Source organism: Neomonachus schauinslandi, chromosome 2 (assembly GCF_002201575.2).
Source record: "Neomonachus schauinslandi chromosome 2, ASM220157v2, whole genome shotgun sequence".
Classification (NCBI taxonomy): Eukaryota; Metazoa; Chordata; class Mammalia; order Carnivora; family Phocidae; genus Neomonachus; species Neomonachus schauinslandi.
In genome coordinates, this window is record NC_058404.1 from 164,302,007 (window position 1) to 164,323,285 (window position 21,279).

Consider the following 21,279-nt stretch of genomic DNA (forward strand, 5'->3'; position numbering starts at 1 on the left):
CTTTCTTATACCATACACAAAAATAAATTCAAAATGGATGAAAGACCTAAATGTGAGACAGGAAACCATCAAAATCCTAGACAAGAACACAGGTAACAATCTCTTGGTCTCGGCCATAGCAACTGCTTACTAGACATGTCACTGGAGGCAAGGGAAACAAAAGTCAAATCTAATTTCTATCCAATCTTTTACCCTTCTTACATCTTCCAAAAACTAACAAAGGAACATGTAGAATCTTGATTCTGAGGCACAATAATCTTTTTTTTTTTTTTTAAGATTTTATTTATTTATTTGACAGAGATACAGCGAGAGAGGGAACACAAGCAGGGGGAGCAGGAGAAGGAGAGGCAGGCTTCCCGCAGAGCAGGGAGCCCGACGCGGGGCTCGATCCCAGGACTCTGGGATCATGACCTGAGCAGAAGGCAGACGCCTAACGACTGAGCCACCCAGGCGCCCCCACAATAATCTTTTTAACTAAAAAATTTCAAGGTCACTTGTAGCAGACATCTATTATGTTGCTTCCCTGTATCCCTTCCTTTTAGGGACTTGCTTCACTCCCCATTCTATCCTTGGGATCCTAATGGGAGCGGCCATCTTTGTACATGACCCACTCTTCTTGGTCTCAGTGACTGGTTGAGGGGCAGGTACCTAACCCAAACTGAACCAATCAAAGGACTTCACTTCCAGGTCACAGTGATTGGATTTTACGTACTAGAAGTCCCTCAACAAGATTTGTTTTAGGTGGAGCTGGGAGAGAAGACTTCTTTCCTTTTTGGTCACAAAGATGAATGGATTTGAGTTTAGAAGAGCAAGTAGTCTGTCCCCTGGTTTGTGGAAAAGTCAGTTGAAGGCGATAAAGCCACCCTCCCATCACCTCCTGCTCCCTCTCACAGAAGTGGAAATGAGAGATGGAGGGTCCTGAGGACACTTGTTTCCCTGGCACCAGCCATCCTGAGGACCATCCACATTCATTTAGTGATTGATTACATTTCTAGCTTTTGATACTCAGATATTCCAGTGCTATTTTAGGTACTAAAATCCTGAATTTCTTTTGTTTGTGTAAAACTATTAACTGAATATATACATGAAGTGTGTGTGTGTATATATATATATATACACACAAAATATACATATACAAAATATATATATATTTTTTGTAATCCCTAAAGTTTGAATTATTTTATCTTATATCAAGAGTCATAGTCTGTCTTAATTGAATAAAGGTATATTTTCTATACTTCTATAGTTCTCAAGAAGAGGAAGAAATGCACAATTGACAAAGCAAGATTCCTGTTAGAAAATTAATTCTACTCTGGTTCACCGTCTTTCTGAACTAGTGGAATAAAAAATGGCATATTGTAGTTGAAACTGGAAATCTCTACTTTTATATAAATCAACTGAAGGTGAAGACAAACAGGAAACAAAAAACACTTTCTTTGAAACTAAACTCAAGTTGCTGTCAATAAGATGTTGAGTCAATAAAATATTTTCTTAAAAATAATAAAAAAGATTATTCTAAAAGGTTTTCTACAAGTTATCAAAAAAGCAATGGAATTTTTTGAACATAAAATAGCCCAAAGGAAATAGTTGGACTAATGTAGATTCTGAAAGAGGTAGACACTTTTGCTTAAAAGTATACTTACAACTTGACACCATTTACTCAGTTTGCTTTATGAGGTTGAATTTTAAAAATGATCAAATGACATTTTAATTTAAAATTTTTATGATTGGTTAATTTTTTCACTTTTAATGAGATGTTTATTTTAAATACTACTTTATTTTTATTAATTTTATTTTCTAATTTATACTAGAATGATAGTGTATATTTAATAGTTATCTTTTGTAAATTTATATTTTACTTCATGTTATAATTTTATAATTTTAGATCAATATGGATTAAACATCTAGTGTCATTGATTTTTTTAATTTTATGAAATATCAATACTGTGATTTGATTTAATAACTTCCCCTCTTTGCTTTGAGATAGTTTTTGTCACTTATACCTATAGATCATTGCCTAATACCGTTCTTATAATCTACCTCTGAGATAGACAAATGAATAAAATTTTATGTTCTCAGGATTTCAATAAAAATATTTTTAAAAACATTAGGTTTACGGGACACCTAGGTGGCTCAATTGGTTAAGCGTCTGTCTTCAACTCAGGTCATGATCCCAGGTCCTGGGATCAAGTCCCGCGTTGGGCTCCTTGCTCAGCAGGGAGCCTACTTCTCCGTCTGCCTGCCGCTCCCCCTGCTTGTGCTCTCTCTCTCTGACAAACAAATAAAATCTTAAAAAAAACAACAACACTAGGTTTACTGGAAAAATTAACTCAGACTTTATGTTTTCCTTTAAACATTTCTATTGGTGAGAGTTTTTCTGTATAAAGCATAAGCTGAGCTATCTAACCAGGCAAATGATTCGATAGTAGTATTCATTCATGTTTTGTTTGAAACCTACTGTGCCCTTTTGTCAAAATTTCCAGGTCATCCTTCTACTTGACAAAATAATTTAACTAGCTTTTAATAGTCACATGTCTATAAGAACCAAACAGAGATAATAATATGACAGGATTCAAGAAAATATTTCTGAATCCAGATAGCTAAATGTTTAGTGGAAATGTTCCAAATTCTGAACGGGATATTTAGAATAGCGAATAGTGTATCTTGTCTACTACACTAGGCATTTATATTTCAAGACCAACTGCTAATACTGAGGTTGAAAACTCAGATTATTTTTCCCCAACAATACCCGTAATAGAACAGACTTTGTCCTTCCCCTGAAATGTGTAACATTTCTAGGTAATTCCTACCCTGTTCTCTTGCCCCCAGAAGTCAAGAAGCCCTTGGTTTCTGGGCATTTGTGCTGACCTTCATTTTTAGGTCAGCAACCCCAACAGGATGATAACACAAGTGTTAAGTATCCTATTATTAAATACCGAGTGCCTTGAGAGTAGGAAAAGGATAGGTCAAGCTGTCTAGAGAGCTGGTTGCTCACCAAAGCCTTGAAATATATCTTTCCTTTCAGAATATCAGGATGTTTTAGAATTCTGGATAAGTTCTATCTTCTCATTTCCAGGACAGAGGAAGAATTAAACATTTTTTATATATGTCTTATGGCTGCCCAACTCAAGAAGCAAATTTGGAAATCCTTTTGCTGTTCTGTGTAGTATTGCCTTTAGACCCAGAGCAGAGGGGCCTTGCCCTGGGCTCCATGATTTAGAAGAGTGGTTCTCCACCAGGCTTAGCTTTGCCCTTTAGGAGGCATTTGGAAATGTCCCTAAGACCTATTTAATTACCAGTCCAGAAGTGGTGGGGTGGGTACTATAGCATCTAGTAGGTAGAGGTCGAGGATGATGCTAAACATCCTCCAGAGCACAAGATAGCCCCACACAGTAAATAATTATCTGGTATAAAATGTCAGTAGTGCCAAGGATGAGAAACCCAGATTTAGAGGGACCACTCTGGCCTTCCTCCCTAGCCATGCCTCACCCCATGGGGCAAGGAGTCTGTCCGCCAAGGAGTTATGCCCCCCTGGAGCCTGGTCCACGATCTATAGCAATGTTTTCAGAGTGTAGTCCCAGACCAGCAGCAGCATCACCTGGGATCATGTTAGAAAGATTGCTTTCGAGGCCCTATCTCAGACTTCGTGAATCAGGGAATCTGGGGATGGGGCCCACAAGCTTTGTTGTAACAGGCCCTTCAGGTGATTCTGATGAATGCCAAAGTTTGAAAACCACTGTTCCAAGGAGTCCAAAATCCTATATTTGAGCCTAAAAGATATGTTTGTCAAGATGGGAAGATTAGAATACGTTAACAACTTGTTAACTTGATTTATAACGTCTAAATATGTAGACATATGGTATGTGGGCCTCCATTTGTACCCTACTCACAAATGTTTGGCCCCACGTATGTTTGGGATGGGTCTGTATCTGTGTCTCAGTTTTCTCAGGCTGTCAAATGAGGGCACTGGATTAGATTGTTCCTTAATTTCCTTCTCTGTATATGATTTCATTGCTACTACAGAAGCATTTAGTTCTGACTATATTCCCTGCACACACCTTTTTTCCCCCAGTTGGGCTTGTCTTTTTTAAAATTAATTAACTAATTAAAATTCAACTAGACAACATATATACATCATTAGTTTCAGATGTAGAGTTCAAGTGTATAACATCCACTGCTCATCACATCACGCCTACACACATGTTCTTTTTTTTTTTTTTTTTAAAGATTTTATTTATTTATTTGACAGAGACAGAGACAGCGAGAGCAGGAACACAAGCAGGGGGAGAGGGAGAAGCAGGCTTCCCGCTGAGCCGGGAGTCCGATGTGGGACTCGATCCCAGGACCCTGGGATCATGAGCTGAGCCGAAGGCAGTCGCTTAACCAACTGAGCCACCCAGGCGCCCCTACACACATGTTCTTAGGATACAGGGACTTTAATGCCTAATCACTGCTAAGATGTTTTTTTGCTCTTTTGGTCTCTGCCCAACAGGATTTCTTTAATTTGATAAAATATGGAAAAAGATAAGTCAAATGCATTACCAATTGTCAAAATTTGAACAGCTAAGTTCCAGATACTTTTTCATAGCACGATTTACATTATATAGATAGTTATAAAAATTAAAAAGCACATACACATACATTCTTGATGATATGTAAATTGGCATTAGCCTTTCAAGGAAAATTCAGACTATTAATCAAAAATTTAAATTTTGATTTGATACTTTTATTTCTAGGAAATTATTTTTATTTCTAGGAACTTGTGCATGGAGGCAAAGGTGAATAGTTAGGAGTGTTAACTGCTGCTTTTTTGTTATAATGAAAATTAGAAATAACCTACATGCACATCAGTAGTGGGTTGGCTAAGTAAATGTATGTACGGCCATGTAATAGTAACACTCGGCAGCTATAAAAGGAACAGGGCATGTGCTGTTAATGAAGGGGGACCGTGTGGTGTTCAAAGTGTTAGGAGTGGTACTCTGGCCTCAGACCACTGACCGTTTACATACTGTGTGACCTTGGGCAAGTTACTTATTCTCTCTTTGCCTCAATTTTTTCATCTCCAAAATAGGGACTAATAATGCCTACTTTCCAACATTGTTGAGAGGATTAAATAAGATAAAATGAGTTTGTCTTTCAGTGCAGTTGAGAAATGTCAACTATTATTAGGGAAAGACTTCCAAGATAAATCACTAAATAAAAATATATCAGTACAACACAGAACAATGTGTATAGACTAAAAAATATGAGTAGGTGTACGTGAATTACAGCTAGAGCTTGGCAAGGATACTCTCAAATGCTATTTTCAGTGGTCATTTCTACACATCTGGGATGGGAAGAATATTTTTTCATTGTATAATTTTATTTTTTCCATGTATAAGTATTACTTTTATAACCTTAAAAATTATTTTAAAAAAATAAAAAAATGAAATCACACAGATGCTCAGATTCTGTATGATGGCAGAAATAGAACCATATGGATTCACTGATATTTTTTTAATAAGCCATAGCATGGTATTTCTGGTGCTAAAATATTTATTTTTGTGCATGAGAAGCATTCTAGGGCTTAAGAATTTCATGGAAAACTAATTTTTATAATGACATCCCCCTCTTCTTGATGATGAATTTCTTGTATTTTCCACTTGATATAACTGAGAGATTCAGACTAAATTGCCTTTCTTGTTGGAGGTTAATGAATGAAATGCAGAAACATCCCAGGTGCAATGCTCTGTGGAGACCTTTTTCAGGGCAACTGAAGGTGCCTTGCGTGTTGAAAGACTGAACTGTCCTTTGCCATGATTTTTCAATCCACCATTGTGCAAATCCTATGCTGAATAGCCCTCCTTGTGCGAGTCCCTTTTGCCCTATAAATACCTGCCTAAAGAATGACTTAATTAAACAACAAATCTGAAGCTTATCTTCCTTTGGCTTATGGCCAGTCATATGCCTGGATTTAGGAGGCCCTCAAGTTGATCGACTGCAGAAAGGAATTCTCAGGATGCAGGTAGCAGGAGAAACACCGTCAGTGGTGTTTGTGACCTCTGTCTGACTTTTAATTGTTTGCCTCTTGCCTATGCCTCCACATACAGAACTTGTGAGATTGACAGAAAGCCAGACTCTCATTTTGGTCAAGGAAAACAAAACTCCTCATTTTGCAGTAGGTTTTGTGAAGTCTTCAATCATCCCACCGTTCATTCAAGTTCCTAAATAAATTTCAGTCTTGTGGAACTCTTCTTAAAGTGTGGTCAGGGTTCATGCTCTCTGTTTTAAAATCAAATGATTAGAATCCACTCATTATTAAGGGCTTTGCTTTGTTTTTTTCTTTGGCTCTTACTCTACCATCAAGTGTTCTCTTTAGAGGGTTTTCCTCTTTTATAAGTAACAGGATTTGGGGAAGGTTTTGTTCCTTTTGCTTTCTATTATGACATTACAATAGTTTTTAAATAATCAGCTGAAATGTTCATTTTTCTTTCAATGCCAATGAGTCTAACTCTGCTTCCCTTCCTGTGCCCTCCCCCCCTTTTTTTGAAATATGGCATCCCGTTATTGGAAAAGAAAGTCGCGAAGCCTGCAAACTTGATGCTACTAAAACTTCAGGATTTCCAGGTTCATTTGAACCCTGAGTGCTGTTGCCATTCTTCTCACTTATCTTTTTTTTGGGTTGCGGGGACGGGTGTCATAAACAGGTATTTGCACTCATTGACAAGACGGTAAAATCTAGATTATAAGCATATAATTGAATACATGAATAATATGTATTTCTCTTAGGAAATTCTATGTGATGTCTTTTTAAAAATTTTTTTAATTTAAGTTCAATTTAGTTGACATATAGTGTATTATTAGTTTCAGAGGAGGAATTTAGTGATTCATCAGTTGCATATAACATCCAGTACTCATTCCATCAAGTGCCCTCCTTAATGCCCATCACCCAGTTACCCCATCCTCCCACACACCTCCCCTCCAGCAACCCTCTTTGTTTCCTAGAGTTAAGAGTCTCCTATGGTTTACCTCCCTCTCTGTTTTTATTTTATTTTATTTTCCTTCCTTACATTCATTTTCTCACTTAACTTTGATGTGTTTCTCCAAACATTTCCACCAGGGAACAAATCCGTATTATATGTGTCACTTTTCTCATCATCATGCACCCCTGTCACCCCCAACTTTCATCAAAGGTGCTCACCTTTTACTTGAAAAGAAAGATAGAGGCTATCTGATTTGAATTCTCTACCCCCCTCCAACTTCAGCAAAGTACCACTTTCCTTCCAGGTCCGGAGGCAGCCCTCTTCCTTCCTATCTAAATTAATTCCTCCACATTTTCTACCCTTGGGCATTAGGTGATGAAAGTCCCAACAGTTTTCTGCAAATATGGATTGCCTAAAAGAACCAATTATTTCATTTAGAATAGAATATTTTACACAAAACCTGAATACTTTTGAAACCTAAGGTTTTAAATCTTGGATACAGGGTAACCGTATTTATTTGAATGAATGAGACATTCACAGAAAAGTATTGGTAGAAGTTGAGTAAGAATATAGGTAAAGAGCAAAATAATGTTAACTCCCATCTTTATTTTCCAGAGTTTTTCCTAATTTTTAGTTCTCGAGGATTTTGCAGTATGTTGAAAAACATCATTATAATTTTATACTGCCCAAATAGACACTAAGTGGCCATCAATTTACTTTACTTACTTCTTTATTTTTTACTTTATTTACTTTATTTTATTTTATTTATTTTAAGGTATTGCTGCACTGCAGGATTACATTGGGTAAGAAAAGAGGAGGGAAAAAAAATCCTGGGCAGATAAATTCTTTTACTTTTTGTGATCCCTGCCCAAAGTTGCTCTTGTTTTTTAGGTATTGGAACTTTTACATCATATACATTAGAATTCTAATACCTCACAAAGTTCAAATGTGTGTCAGTGGAGAGAATGATTAAAATTGCTATAACAGGGCGCCTGGGTGGCTCAGTTGGTTAAGCGACTGCCTTCGGCTCAGGTCATGATCCTGGAGTCCCAGGATCGAGTCCCGCATCGGGCTCCCTGCTCAGCAGGGGGTCTGCTTCTCCCTCTGCCCTCTTCCTTCTCGTGCTCTCTGTCTCTCATTCTCTCTCTCTCAAATAAATAAATAAAATCTTTAAAAAAAATAAAATAAAATTGCTATAACATTTGGATCTTTATTGCTTTAGATCCTCTCTTGCTGATCATATTCCATGCCAAATTTCTAATACAAATCCCCCTCTTGAAATATTGACATAATGTAATGCTTCTTTTTGAAAGACAGTGAGTGCTAAGGAATGATACTGTCTGGTCAAAGATCATTGTGCTTTGAATATATCATTGTTACTTGTCCTTATATTAGAGAACCATCTGTGACCGAATTGGTACAGGAACAGGAGCAAGACCAGCTGTGGTTGACATTACACTCCAGCTGGGAGAGCCTCAACGGGACTACTTTGCATGAACTGTTGGTAAAAGGGTAAGACCGCTTGCACAAGAGCTGTGTAGAGTGGATTATGGAGCAAGAGTCTATCATCAGGGACCTTCTCCTTCTAATTTAAGATAATCCAAATTTATCACGTCAATAAAGAATATCCATAGAATGGTGATTGGCCTTTATATTTCAACACTGTTTGGCCTTATCTCTTCTTTCTAGACATAGATTATTTTTTCGCTTGCTAATTACATGTTTCTTTAATGATGATTACAGCAACTATCATGGGGAAGGAAGAGGAACTTAGGTTCTAATTTTGGAGTTTTTTTCATATCCTATTCAAAGTAAATTCTCATATCTGCAGTTTGTACAGATTCTACATATAACTAGTTAACAGGGAATTGAAGTAATGAGAACTGATCAAACTTGGACAGTCTGAGGAAAAAAATTGACACAAAATGAAATTATAATCAAGTAGCCTTGAAAGAATACTTCTGAAATTTTTCCCTAAAAAATCATGCCATCTTGAACAAGGCTGTCTCCCTTGTCTATGGCTGGGGATATGGGGATATGGAGGAAATCGAAGGAATTAACACTTATTTAGTGGCTATTACATTATAGGGTCATAGCTACAGAATATTTAAATAACTTGATCAAAACTCACAGCCCACAGTGGCCTCTCAACTCAAACCAAGTTAATCTGACTCCAAAGCTTTTAATAAGTGCTAGAGAAACCACTTAAGAATTTCAAAGAAATCGAAAGGTAGGCCATTTCTCTTTAGAATGTCTTGAAAATTTCCCCATAGACCGAACTCTGCAGCCAAATTTCTGAAGGACTTCCTTCAAAACAATGACCTGAATCTTTCAACAGAGTGATTTTTCCCCCCGAATTGCAAATGACAGAAAAGCCCCTTCAGGTTTAATACATACACACATATGTACATACATACATACATTCAATTGTAAATTGGGAGTTGGTAGAACTGGTTCTACTTCTGGCTTACTAACTAGATTTGTGATCTTATATAACCACAATTTCCTATAAAATAAAATTTATTTTATTTTTATTACAGATAGTCTTTGCTGTTTTTTCCTATTTCTACAAGTTGTGATTTTGGGATCTAACTAATTAACAACTGATTATTGAGTATCTCTTCTCTGGCAGGTTCAGTGCCAGGTTGTGAGGAGATGTAGGAGTGAGTGAGGGGAACAAGGGCCCTCATTCCAAAGAATATGCTATATAGGTGGACAGAGAGACTATAAGCCAGTAAACAAAAGGAATTTCAGATATTTGGAAATACTACAAAGAAATTAAGGATAACAAGATAGAGAGTAAGGAGGAGACAGGACTTTAGGTTGTGGGAAGGCAAAAAGCAGGAATGTTTTTCTGTATTATATAATTTATTGATACAAATAATTATGCATGCCCCCATGCAGATTTAACAAGAAATGAAAGCACAATAAATCCTCAAAAAGGAAAGTGGACATGACATATTTAGGGATTTTTTTTTTCTGAGAAATCTATGATTCTAAGCACATCACAGTATTTTTGACAGTCCCAAAGTGTCTTTTGTTTTTTAATTTATACTATGAATAAATGCTTCATGGTTGGAAGAGAACTTCGTGATTGAAATTTAATGTACCCTAAAGTGAGTTCTCTTGTGCAGCCACATTGATAGATGTTAAAACATGGCCCATGTTCTCACCTTTAAAGGTTAACTATGATTTTTAGAAAGGTCTTTCTTTCCTGAACTTACTTCCTGTTAAGTTCTACTGACTGGTTCTGATCCCACCACCTAGAGATACTGGAATAAATTTAACCCCCCTTCTTCCTGTCAGCCAATCATAGATCCACATTTTAATATCACAGGTCTCGTCAAAATTTTTTTCCAGTCTAAAAAATTTAATTCCTTTATCTGTTCTCTAACTTTTTGAAGTGATACTTTATTTCTCTCAAACTATTTGCAACTTCTTTTGGACATCCACATAAAAATCTGACATGCTCCTTCCTCACCAAAGATTCTAAGAAGTAGCCCAGTTCCCTTGCCTTCCTCTGCCTACTTTGAAAATCATGGTTTGAGTCAATATTCTGGGTGGTGCCACAGCCAAGATGATGTGGGAAACTTTGCTAACAGTAGTTTCTTTTCCCACCCATGTGAGATTATGTTATGATGATATTAAAGAAGCTTAAAAAAAAAAAAGGTACACGTCCTCCATATACCCTTATTTCCAAGGTGATATTTGACAACAGCCCTGCCTCAAGAATTTCTGCACAAATTTCTGTTACTCAAAGAATGTGACCTCTGGGAATGGTTGAACCTATGTCTTGCTTTTCACTGGTGAAGTGTTTGAAGTGAGTGATAAATATGTAACTTAACATTATGCCATTTTATGTTTCCAAATCTAGGCAGGCTTGTCATAGCAGAAGTAAGATTTCTCTTCTGTGTACTAAACAAGGTGAGAGCATTAGTGGTGTGGCAATGGAATATGATCTTAATTTAACTGGGTTGGCTCAGGGGAAGAACAGGACTTTGCACTTAACAGCAAAGACCCAAGTATCTCGCTGGGTTTAGCGGTGAATCACACGTTGTCTTTCCTGCTCCTCGGTAGACTGTGGGCGTCGCCCTGCTGCCCGAATGAACAAGAGGATCCTTGGGGGTCGGACGAGTCGCCCTGGAAGGTGGCCATGGCAGTGTTCCCTGCAGAGTGAACCCAGTGGACACATTTGTGGCTGTGTCCTCATTGCCAAGAAGTGGGTCCTGACAGTTGCCCACTGCTTCGAGGGGTAAGCTGCACTTTGTCCTTTGGCTTTGCCTGGCTTTGATCATTTTGTCCCTTGGGCATTGTTAGTGGCGTATGTCATTCTGTGAAGCCACTTCAGTGCGAAAGCCACAGTTGATCTACTTCATCTGCTTAAGTTTTTTTACTCTTGATGTTGTCATCCTATGTAGGTGCTAATCATTTATTGGAAATGGATGTATATTGCTTATGAATTTTTCCCTAAAGAGGGAGGAAGAGGAAGAAGTTTAGGAGGTTGACTGTCCAGCTAGCATTAGTCTCTTTGCTAGCCCTCTTAAATACATCGAATACACCTGAGGTTCAACAAAGAGGATTGATGTATACTACAGGAAGGTGAGGATAGTGGAGGGACTAGTGAGGACTTTGAGAAGGAGAGTTAAAGGTACCACAATATGTGTATAAGGGTTCTCCAGAGAATGAGAGACCAATGAGAGAGGAGGGCTGAATTTATTTTAAGAAATGGTCTCACATGATTGTGGGGGTGGCTGCTGAGTCCAAAATCTAATGGTGTAGATCAGCAGCCTGGAGACTCAGGGAGAGTTGCAGTTGGAGTCCAAAGGCAATGTGCTGGCAGAATTTCTTCTTGCTCAGGAGAGGTTAGTCTTTGTTCTCTTCAGGTCTCCAATATATGGGATGAGGATAATCATATTATGGAGGGTAATCTGCTTTATTCAAAATCCACCAATTTAAATGTTAATCTAGCCCAAAAAACACCTTCACAGAAGCATCTAGAATAATGTTTGACCAAATATTTGGGCGCCATGGCACAGCCACATTGGCATATAAAATTAATCATTTACAATATGCCTAAAGGGAGCAGAAAAATAAGACAAAGGGCAAATCTACCCTAAATTGACAACCATCACTGTAGAAGGTCCTCTCCCGTTCCAACCCTCTGTTGTGTATTTTAGGAGCAAAAGAACCCCAAGCCCAACAGTTACAATAACAAACACACAAAAAAAATCCCAAACATTTAGTATGTTCACACAAGATTCTGGGGGTCAGACATTTGGACATGACATAGCTGGTGCAGTTTGTCTCTGATCAGCCATGTCTGGGGCCTCAGCTGGAAGATTCTAAGGCTGAGGGCTGGAACCATCGGAAGTCAGGCAGTCAGTGCTGCCTGTTGGCTGGGGCCTTAGTACATCCTGGTGGCTGGCACCCCCCAGAACCAGCTTCTCCAAAAGGGAGACCTAGCCTCCAAAGACATACATGGTGCCTCTTCTGTGTGATTGGTCAGAGCCCTCACAAGCCCCACCCAGATCCAAAGCAAAGAAACAAAGAACTCTACTCTCAGTAGGAGGAGGATTTGAGGACAGGTTTTAAAAACCACCATACCACTTTTTCTCCCTATTTTTTAAAAATAATTTTACTTTATTTAAAGTAAAATTAAATATTAAATAATAGCAAAAATTCAAAACGAAATAATTCATAGTTCTATCACCTAACTAAATTGTTTTCATTTGATCAGGTTAAGTTCTAGAAAAAAAATGCAATTTCTTTCTTTTTTTTTTTTTTGCCTATTGTTTTATTTTTAGCTTTGCCACTTACTGTGTCACCACGGGTCAATTCATTAACTTCTCTGGCCCACAGTTTCTTCACTTGTGACATGAGGGAAATAACAGTCCCTACTGCACAGGGTTGGTGCGGGCAGTAAGTAAAATAGTCTTGTGCAAAGCCTCGGGAACCATGCCTGACGCTGATCAGTGAACTCTCAGTAAAGGTCAGCTTTTCTTTTAAAAAATTACTGCCAAAAATACGCATTCTACCTTTCCCCTTTGCATTACGGCATGAGTACTTTTGCACTTTGCTGGCAGTATTTTTATCTTCTTCCATACTCTACTTTCTCATCATCATCACAGTAACCCCTGTTACAGCCTAGCCAATGTTCTTTCTCACCTATAAACACATTTTTCACAGGGTGCTACTGTTTGCTTTTACAACTTGGAATCACAATCTGTGCTTCTGTTTGTTAAGTTGTTTTTCTCATACAACAATATATTATGGACCTCCCTCTAGGTCAATGGATGTAGCTCTAGCTCTTTTTCAAAATTAAATGATATTCCCTTATCTACATTTACCATAACTTTTTATATTACTCCCCAGATAATGGACATTCAGGTTAGTTCCAATTTGCTGCCATCTTAATAATACTGCAATACATCTTCTCAAACAAAGCTACTCACCTCCTTGTCCTCTTGTTTCTATAGGCTGGAGTCCCAGCATGTATACTTAGCTCTCCATGGGGGTTCCAGAGATGAATACATGTTTCCTTCCTTGGAGTGCTAACCTAGTAAGGAGGCAGACATTTAAACAAGTAATTAGAATATAATGCAATAAGTGATTATAAAATGGAAATGTGTATATCCAGTTGATTGTTCTTTTTGGGAAAATAAAATATAAAAAATTAAACCAGAACCTCCTCTTGAGAAGTTTTAATGTGTAAAGATCAAAAATGATTGGGAGAGTCTGTGTAGTGTGTCGGGAAATACATGACAGTGTTATTGCTTTGGAAGGGGCCAGATGTTTCCAGATGTCTTTTCCAGTTCTGATTGATAACTCCGTGATAAGCAGAGATGACACGATCAAGAGTGCATTCATCAAAACACCTAATTTAGGATTACCTAAATAAATCCAGCAGTTCTTTAAGGGAATAATATTCTTTATGTGTCAAGCCACTTCTGTCATTTCCGTATGTGGTATCCAAGCTTCCTCTTTCACTGATAGCTCTGTAAAGTTAACAAGAAACCTTGCAGTAGAGAAGAAATATGTGTTTACAATTAAGGAAATGGATATTATATCAAAGGTCTTGGTGAAATTTCATGGAACACTAACTAAACAGGACTGTCGAGAGGGACCTGGCCTGTCCATAAAAAGCTAGAAATTGCCCAACATCAAATAAGCCTTTGCTTGAATGTGTGCTAATAATGGATTCCATGTTACAATCTCTCCAGTGGCCTGCAAGCTTTGAGAACTTCTAATTGTAAGCCTTATTCTCTGCTGAAGCCATCAACTGCTGCAATTAATGGGATTCACTTCATATTGTGATTCCATACTTTGGCAAGGCCCAGCGTGACCCATCTGTAGGTCTTCTCAAGCTTGTCTCTTTTAATTATATTGGTTTAAAAAAAAAAAAAAAGGACAAGTTTGTTTTGCTCTTTTATGGAGAAGTATTTAAAAATCCCAAATGAAAATTAAAAACATATGAAATACTAAGCTGATCAGATCAAGTCCCATATGCCCTAATCACAACTCAACTTTAACACTTGTGAGAAAGAAAGACTGGCTTTCAGGGGTAATTTAACAAGCAATTTTCTGCCTTCTTCCGCCTCTGAAAGTCTTAAGGCTGAACTTCCTAGGCTGGCCCACAAGTAGTCATTGTCAGAAGCATCTAATTCCTCTCCAGGAAATGCACGTGAAAAATGATCACCTCCCTATATGAACATAACCCTTAACCCCGCCATGTCACCCACGCCGTGATTTCTCCCAATCAGCTCTTCTCTCCAACAGGACTGCAGTTGCTGGTCTGCATGTGTCCCCCAGTGATTTCAGTCCCACATCTCCTCGTGCTCCTTCTCTTCTCAGTTAACCTTGTGCTCCAAGCTCATCACATCAGTTCTTCTGGACAGCTCCCTCTCTCATTCTCCACAAAACAAAATCACTGTGCTTGCCCAGCTGTCCTGGTCTAGCAGTCTGTTAGTGCACTCAGAAAAGGAAGTGAGAGGCTTAGTCTGTTTTTTATTAAAAGTTAAATCATGATGTGTCCTCATGATTCCCTCTTTATCTCTAGGTGCTTATGAACTGTGCTGGTAATTCACAATGTGTTTTTCCGTTCTATCAACTTAAGCGATTTGATCCATTCCCGTCAGTAATAGTGTCCGCTAAAGCAGAAATTCTCCATTTTGGATCCATACCTCCCCTGGGGTGCTATTTTCCAGCAGCACTGGACAGTAAGCAAATGTGGTTTTAAAAAGTCCTTGGTGACAATGACCTGACTCCACGCTTGCCACTGCGCTGCCTCCTATGGAGATATTCTCTCTCATCCTCCTCTCTCCAGTGGAAAATATCTGGGTTTAGCATGTGGCCAGAAGTTGGCTTAAAATATGCGCCAAACCTCATAGTTTCTGGGGCTCACAGAAACTGGGAACTCCTCCCCTTTTAAGCTTTGTAGTGACTTATGTGTTTCTTCTAGTCATGCAACTACCTACCGTGTCCTCTGCATCTGCACCTGAACAGCTAACAATTGCTGAAGAATATCACACACCCTGACAGCTAACAGCGCACATAAAATGTATGATCGTGAATCTCGAATGAGCGTCTAACAATATAGGACACTTCCAATATACCTCCACAGCAGAGTCACTTTTCTACCCTTAGAGACAACTATCTGACATCTCCTCTCTCCCCAAATCCTCTCATCCTCCATTGGTCTCACCTCATACTTCATGGAGAAAAGAGACACCATCATGTATTTCACCTTGTCTTACCCTTAATCTCAACAAATTACCTGTAAATGTGGCCATATCCCCTTCTTTCCCTTGACTTAGGGTGGAAGATGTGTCTCTGTTTCCATTTAAGATAATCATATCCTCCATCTTTTTAAAGACTTCATTTTTAAAATCATTTCTATTTTGCATCATTAATTTCTCCTTTTTGCTGGATCATTCTCTTCAACAAACATGCCTTGATATCACTAACTTAAGTCCCCTTCTCTTGATTTTCCATCTCTCATCAACTATTGCTCGTTCTGGCTGGAATTCACACTAAAACTCCTGACAGACTTTCACGCAGTCATTGGCCCCCCTTTTCCACTTCCCATCTTCTCCTCAACCGATTTTGGTTGAGCTCTCATCAAAGTCATCACAGGTATAGCACAGATATGGCCAAGTCTTTGATGACTTCCATCTTGCCATATCCAATGGTGACTTTTCAGTTTCCAGTTTATTGAAACCCTCTCTAGTATTTCATCACTACATCTTTCTTGAAATACTTTCTTCACTTTATCTTAGAAAAACTAAAATAGTCTTGTTTTCCTCTTATTTCACCAACCTACCCATTTCTTTCTCTTTTCCCATCTCTTCCTTTTTTAGGCCACTGAATGCTTTAATGCATAAGTGTATGTTATTCTAGTCACTCAGTCTATGGTAATTTGTTATAGCATCCTGAGGTAAGACAAGGACCCAATTCTTGGCTTTCTTATCTGTCTACAGTCATCTAATAATATGGTTGCAAATACATGTACATATTTGAAATATGAATATCAAGTATTGATATGAATATCATTATGGATATATTTGAAATATGAATATCATACATTTATTCATGACTTCCAAACTTATATCTCCAGCCCAGATTTTTCCCAATCACCACCCTTACCCACCGACTTTAAACATGTATATTTAACTGCTTAGATGAGATGTCCATTTGAATGTGTAATAAACATCCTACTTTAATTGCCAAAGCAAACTTGGTTCCTTACCCTCTCCCACTGATTAAATAATTGTGTGCCTCACAAGCTTTCCCCATCTCAGTAAAAATCATTATCCATTGGTTCATCAAACCTAGGAATCATCCTTAATTCCTCTCACATTTACTCAGTGATAATTTCTGTAGATAATTTCCAAATTATCTCTAACCCAACCACCTCTCACCATCTTCATGCTATAATGCTAGTCTAAGCCATCATCATACCAGGTCTTCACTATTATATTGGTTTCCTAGGGCTGCCATAACAAAATACCATAAACTGGGTGGCTTGAACAACAGAATTTTATTATCTTACAGTTTTGGAAGCTAGAAGTCCAAGATCAAGGTGTGGGAAGGGTTGGTTCCTTCTGAAGGCTATGAGAGAATGCCTCTCACCTAGATTCTGGTGGTTGCTGGCAATCTCCGGCATTCCTTGGTTTGTAGAAGCATCACACAAATCTCTGCCTTCATCTTCACATAGTGTTCTCTTGGTGTGCATCCCTATCTCCAAATTTCCCCTTTTTATAACGACACCAGCCATCTTAGGGCCCATCCTAATGACCTCATTTTAACTCGATTACCTTTGTAAAGACCTTATCTCCAAAAAGATCATATTCTGATGTACCAGGGGTTAGGACTTCAACATATGAATTGCGGGTGGGGGAAACATAATCAATCCATAACAACTGTTAAAACAGTTTCCTATCTGGTCTTTTTGACTGCTCGCTTGTCCCCTTATTGTCTATTATCCACACAGTGAGATAGTTATCTTTCTAAAATGTAAATCAGACCATGTCACTCCCCCTGCCTTAAACCCTTCCCACTGTAACAAGAATAAAATCTTCTCATCATGGCCTTTCAAGATCTAGTCCTAGCTCTTGGACTGCATCACCCTCTACTCTCCCATGGTTCACTGGGCTGCAGACATCTAGCCTTTCTTGTGTGCCTGAGATCCTCCAAGCTCATTTTTACCTCAGGACATTTGAATTTGCTGCTTTTACAGTTAGAGTCACAAAACTACCTCCTTCTGGTCATTAAAGTCTATTTAAGTACGACTTTGTCAAAGACCTTCCCTAACCATCTTGGCTACAGTGAAATCGCCCCTCTCAGTCATCTATCATATAACCCTATTTTGTCACTTCTAAGTGCCCAGGATGATCTTATTTCTTTATATATTCCTTAGTGCAGTAGAATAAAAGCTCTGTGAGGGCATGAACTGTCTTCCTCACCCTTGTGTTTTCATTTCTTTTAGCATGGCATATATAGCAGCCACTCAATAAATATTTGCTCACTGACTAATCAGGTCCTTCTAGATGTTTCTTAGTAATCATACGTGCAGTTCTTTTAGTAGTTAGGACTATAATTTGTCTGGAACTAGAAATGTTAATTCATCTACTGAATGTCAATGGTGTCTGACTGAGTCCTCCCAAATCTTAGACCACACATCAGGTCAACATTGTCATGTACTAAGCACCTGTATGTTTTATCAAATGGAAGATGAATCTTATGCATATTGTCTGAAGAACATCCTCTTTGAATAGAGAAATTGGAAGCAAAGGAAACTCCAAACAGTTCTGTTTTGTCTTAGTTCTTTGCTAATATTATTTGCCACAGACAGAAATTTTCCCCTTTCCTTGTCCTTGCACATTATTTTGCAGAGAAGCCATTTTTATGTTTCCTACATTTCTCCTTTTTAAACAAATCCCTGTTCAGTCTATGATTAAGAATTTCCAGTAATTGCTACACTTTCATGCCTCTCTTTTGTGATAAAGTTCCCAGTTGTGAAGCTCTGGGATCCTGATGCAGTCTCATTTACTCTTTAGCTGATTCTTCATTTTCTTATTGCAGTCACTTGTGATGGTAGCATCAGAATTTGGCATTTTATTTCTTTCATCTCTCTTGATCTGTACTTGAAGAGTCCCTGGATACAATATCATGTCTGCCTTTTTTTTCCCCAAACGTTCTGAAATCTGATACTTGAATTTCTAGGATATGTATGTGACTATCCTCTTCTCTTGCTTTTTTGGATCCTGGGATAACAGGATTGTTCACTTTCTGTAATTTCATCACTGGTGGCTAGCTCCCCATCATGTCTGGGAGATATGTTCAGGAAAGAGATCTCTTCCTGCTATCTGCCATCCTGTCACTCACCAGTGAGTCCACTGTGTGACATGCTTTTCTGTGGCCAGTACCCTTTTCCGATGTAGATGCCTGTGGACCTTTCTTTTTGTTCCAGAGAAGTTTAGTAGAAAAGGTGTGGTCTAGGGGTTTAAGGGACCAGCATTCTGTTACCATCATTTACTACCTCTGTGACTTTAGATGAGTCATTCATCTGCTGTGAGTCACTGCTTTCTCTTCTATGAAATGGAATAAGAATTCTTGTTACATCTCACAGTTGGCAAGACCACTTGAAATAATGTGTATAGAAATACTAGGAAAGCTATGAAGTAGAGCTCTTATACTACTGTAAATCCAGACTGCTGATTTATTTTGCTTATTGTATTGCCTTTTTTTGGGGGGGGGGGCAACATTTAAAACTGTGGATACCTTAAAAGGAATCCAGAACTCTAGCTTCCCTTGAACATTCAAAAGGTCAGGTCCTACCTGGCATTCCAACATGACAGCAATAAGCAGGATTGGAGAAGTGGATGACCCTCCAGATGGGCAGAGCCTGTGATTTGACACACTCTGCTATGACTTCCATCTGGTCCCTTCACATATTCACTCTGTGATCACCCCATTCTAAAGTCTGTTCCCCGGGTGTGTTGAAGAGAATCCTTTACGAATACCAAGGGCAGAACACAATATTAAAAGTAAGAGGGTTGGGAAATCCAGTAGTATATTTAAAATAAGTTTAAAATCCCTCATTTTGGGATGCCTGGGTGGCTCAGTCAGTTAAGCGTCTGCCTTCAGCTCAAGTCATGATCCCAGGGTCCCGGGGTTGAGCCCCGCATAGGGCTCCCTGCTCAGCGGGGAGTCGCTTCTCCCTCTCCCTTTGCCTGCTGCTCCCCCTGCTCATGCTCTATGTATTAAATAAATAAATAAATAAATAAATAAATAAATAAATAAGTAAAAGCAAGTGGGTCGTGAGATTTGTAGAACAGCAATGATGCCATTATGTGATATTTCTTAGTGCAAATTTGGTCACCTTCAACTACCTCCAAATCACTACTTAGCTGTGCTATTTCTGGAGTAAGACTTGTAAAATAGGGTGGTTTCTATCACAGGTATTAATTATAAATATTAATTTTTTTTCTTAAAATGATGTTAAATATATTAAAGCAAAACCAGAAAGGATGAAAGAAAGGGAAATTTTATGCTCTTAAGAAAAGATGAAGATAGAACATCTCTAAACCTGGCTAGCTAAAATAAATAAAAATGTGGCATTTTTGTGTCTAAACTGGGGTTCAGGCTGGCATACGTAAACCAAATTGACCAGTTCTTATGGCCAAGGATGGTGTGCCTTTAATTTTGTATAAGTTTTCCTGCATGTCATCTAAGATGTATATGTAGCTGGGCTTTCTCTCTAGAGCTGATGGTTGAAGAATTCTACATTGAAATCATATTATCTCAATGTTCTTTGTAAAGTGTATCCATTATTAAAGTAGTAATATAGGCATGAAGCAAATTAGACTGTAAATGTGAATTTCAGACAAGGAAATGCCACCTGGAGCTAGAATGAAAGGAGAAAAAGGTCTCTTAACGTCTTCCTCGGCCATTTTCACTGTGATTGGTGGATTTTCACTGGACTTCCTCTCTGCCTGCTTCGTCCCTCCCAGAACATGAGGGGTCTCTGCAGAAACTTCTTTAAGGATGTGCCATTTCTCTGTGCTGCTGTTTTGAGGTCTGACAGCTCAGTTTGAAAAAGTACCCCTTATGCTGAAGACTTTCAGTGGGTATACTTGGCTTTTTTTCTTTGTCGCTCAAACTCTTCATTGGAAAGCCCATATGAACATAGCTTGTTCCTATGTATTTCTCCATGGGGGGTAATATGAACTGAGATTAGACTCGTGTGGCATTCACGTAGCTCTAAATTTTCTTTCCTCTTTTTGCTTCCACCAATACGGGGCTGTCTCTGCCGTTATTTCTGACTCATTCTTTCCAGCATGTGTTTACTATGCCCGTATACCATTGATACACAGTTCCCTCACTTTATATGCCCATTTCAAATAACAGGTTGTGGTTTTTCCTGGTTTTTGCCAGACTTGGAAAAAAAGACGTTAAAAGAGACTTTATTTTTTCCATCATATTCATAAAAAGGAAAAAGAACAATATCCTCACTGATTACAAAAATTATGTGAATTTCCTGTGTACTCTTTTGGTTGGTTTGTTTTTGGCAGATGTTAATGCCAAAGGGACAGTAGCTTGTGTAGCAATAAACTACTAGATACAAGTTAACATTTAGCAGTTTTATTTTTCACTGTTAGAATTAGATTAAGCACAATCTAGTAATTAAGTCTGAAATTTGTTATTTCATCTTGTTACAAATAATTTGCTGTGTTCAACTGTTTGAAACATTGCTTGTGATTTAAGCAAGTGGATGAATATTTGTTAGAAGCAAAATTTAGTAGTTCTGAATCCAGGT

At 38.2% G+C, this 21,279-nt stretch overlaps 1 protein-coding gene across 1 annotated transcript in view; it reads left to right on the forward strand.

The window, feature by feature from the left end:
* Window positions 1-21,279, forward strand: part of CORIN (corin, serine peptidase) — a 229,131-nt gene that overhangs the window by 201,634 nt on the left and 6,218 nt on the right. Inside the window, exons 17-19 of the mRNA XM_021701616.1 lie at window positions 8,358-8,474; window positions 10,837-10,886; window positions 11,040-11,214. Of these exons, the coding sequence (XP_021557291.1) occupies window positions 8,358-8,474; window positions 10,837-10,886; window positions 11,040-11,214 (342 nt within the window). The remainder of the gene's footprint in view (window positions 1-8,357; window positions 8,475-10,836; window positions 10,887-11,039; window positions 11,215-21,279) is intronic.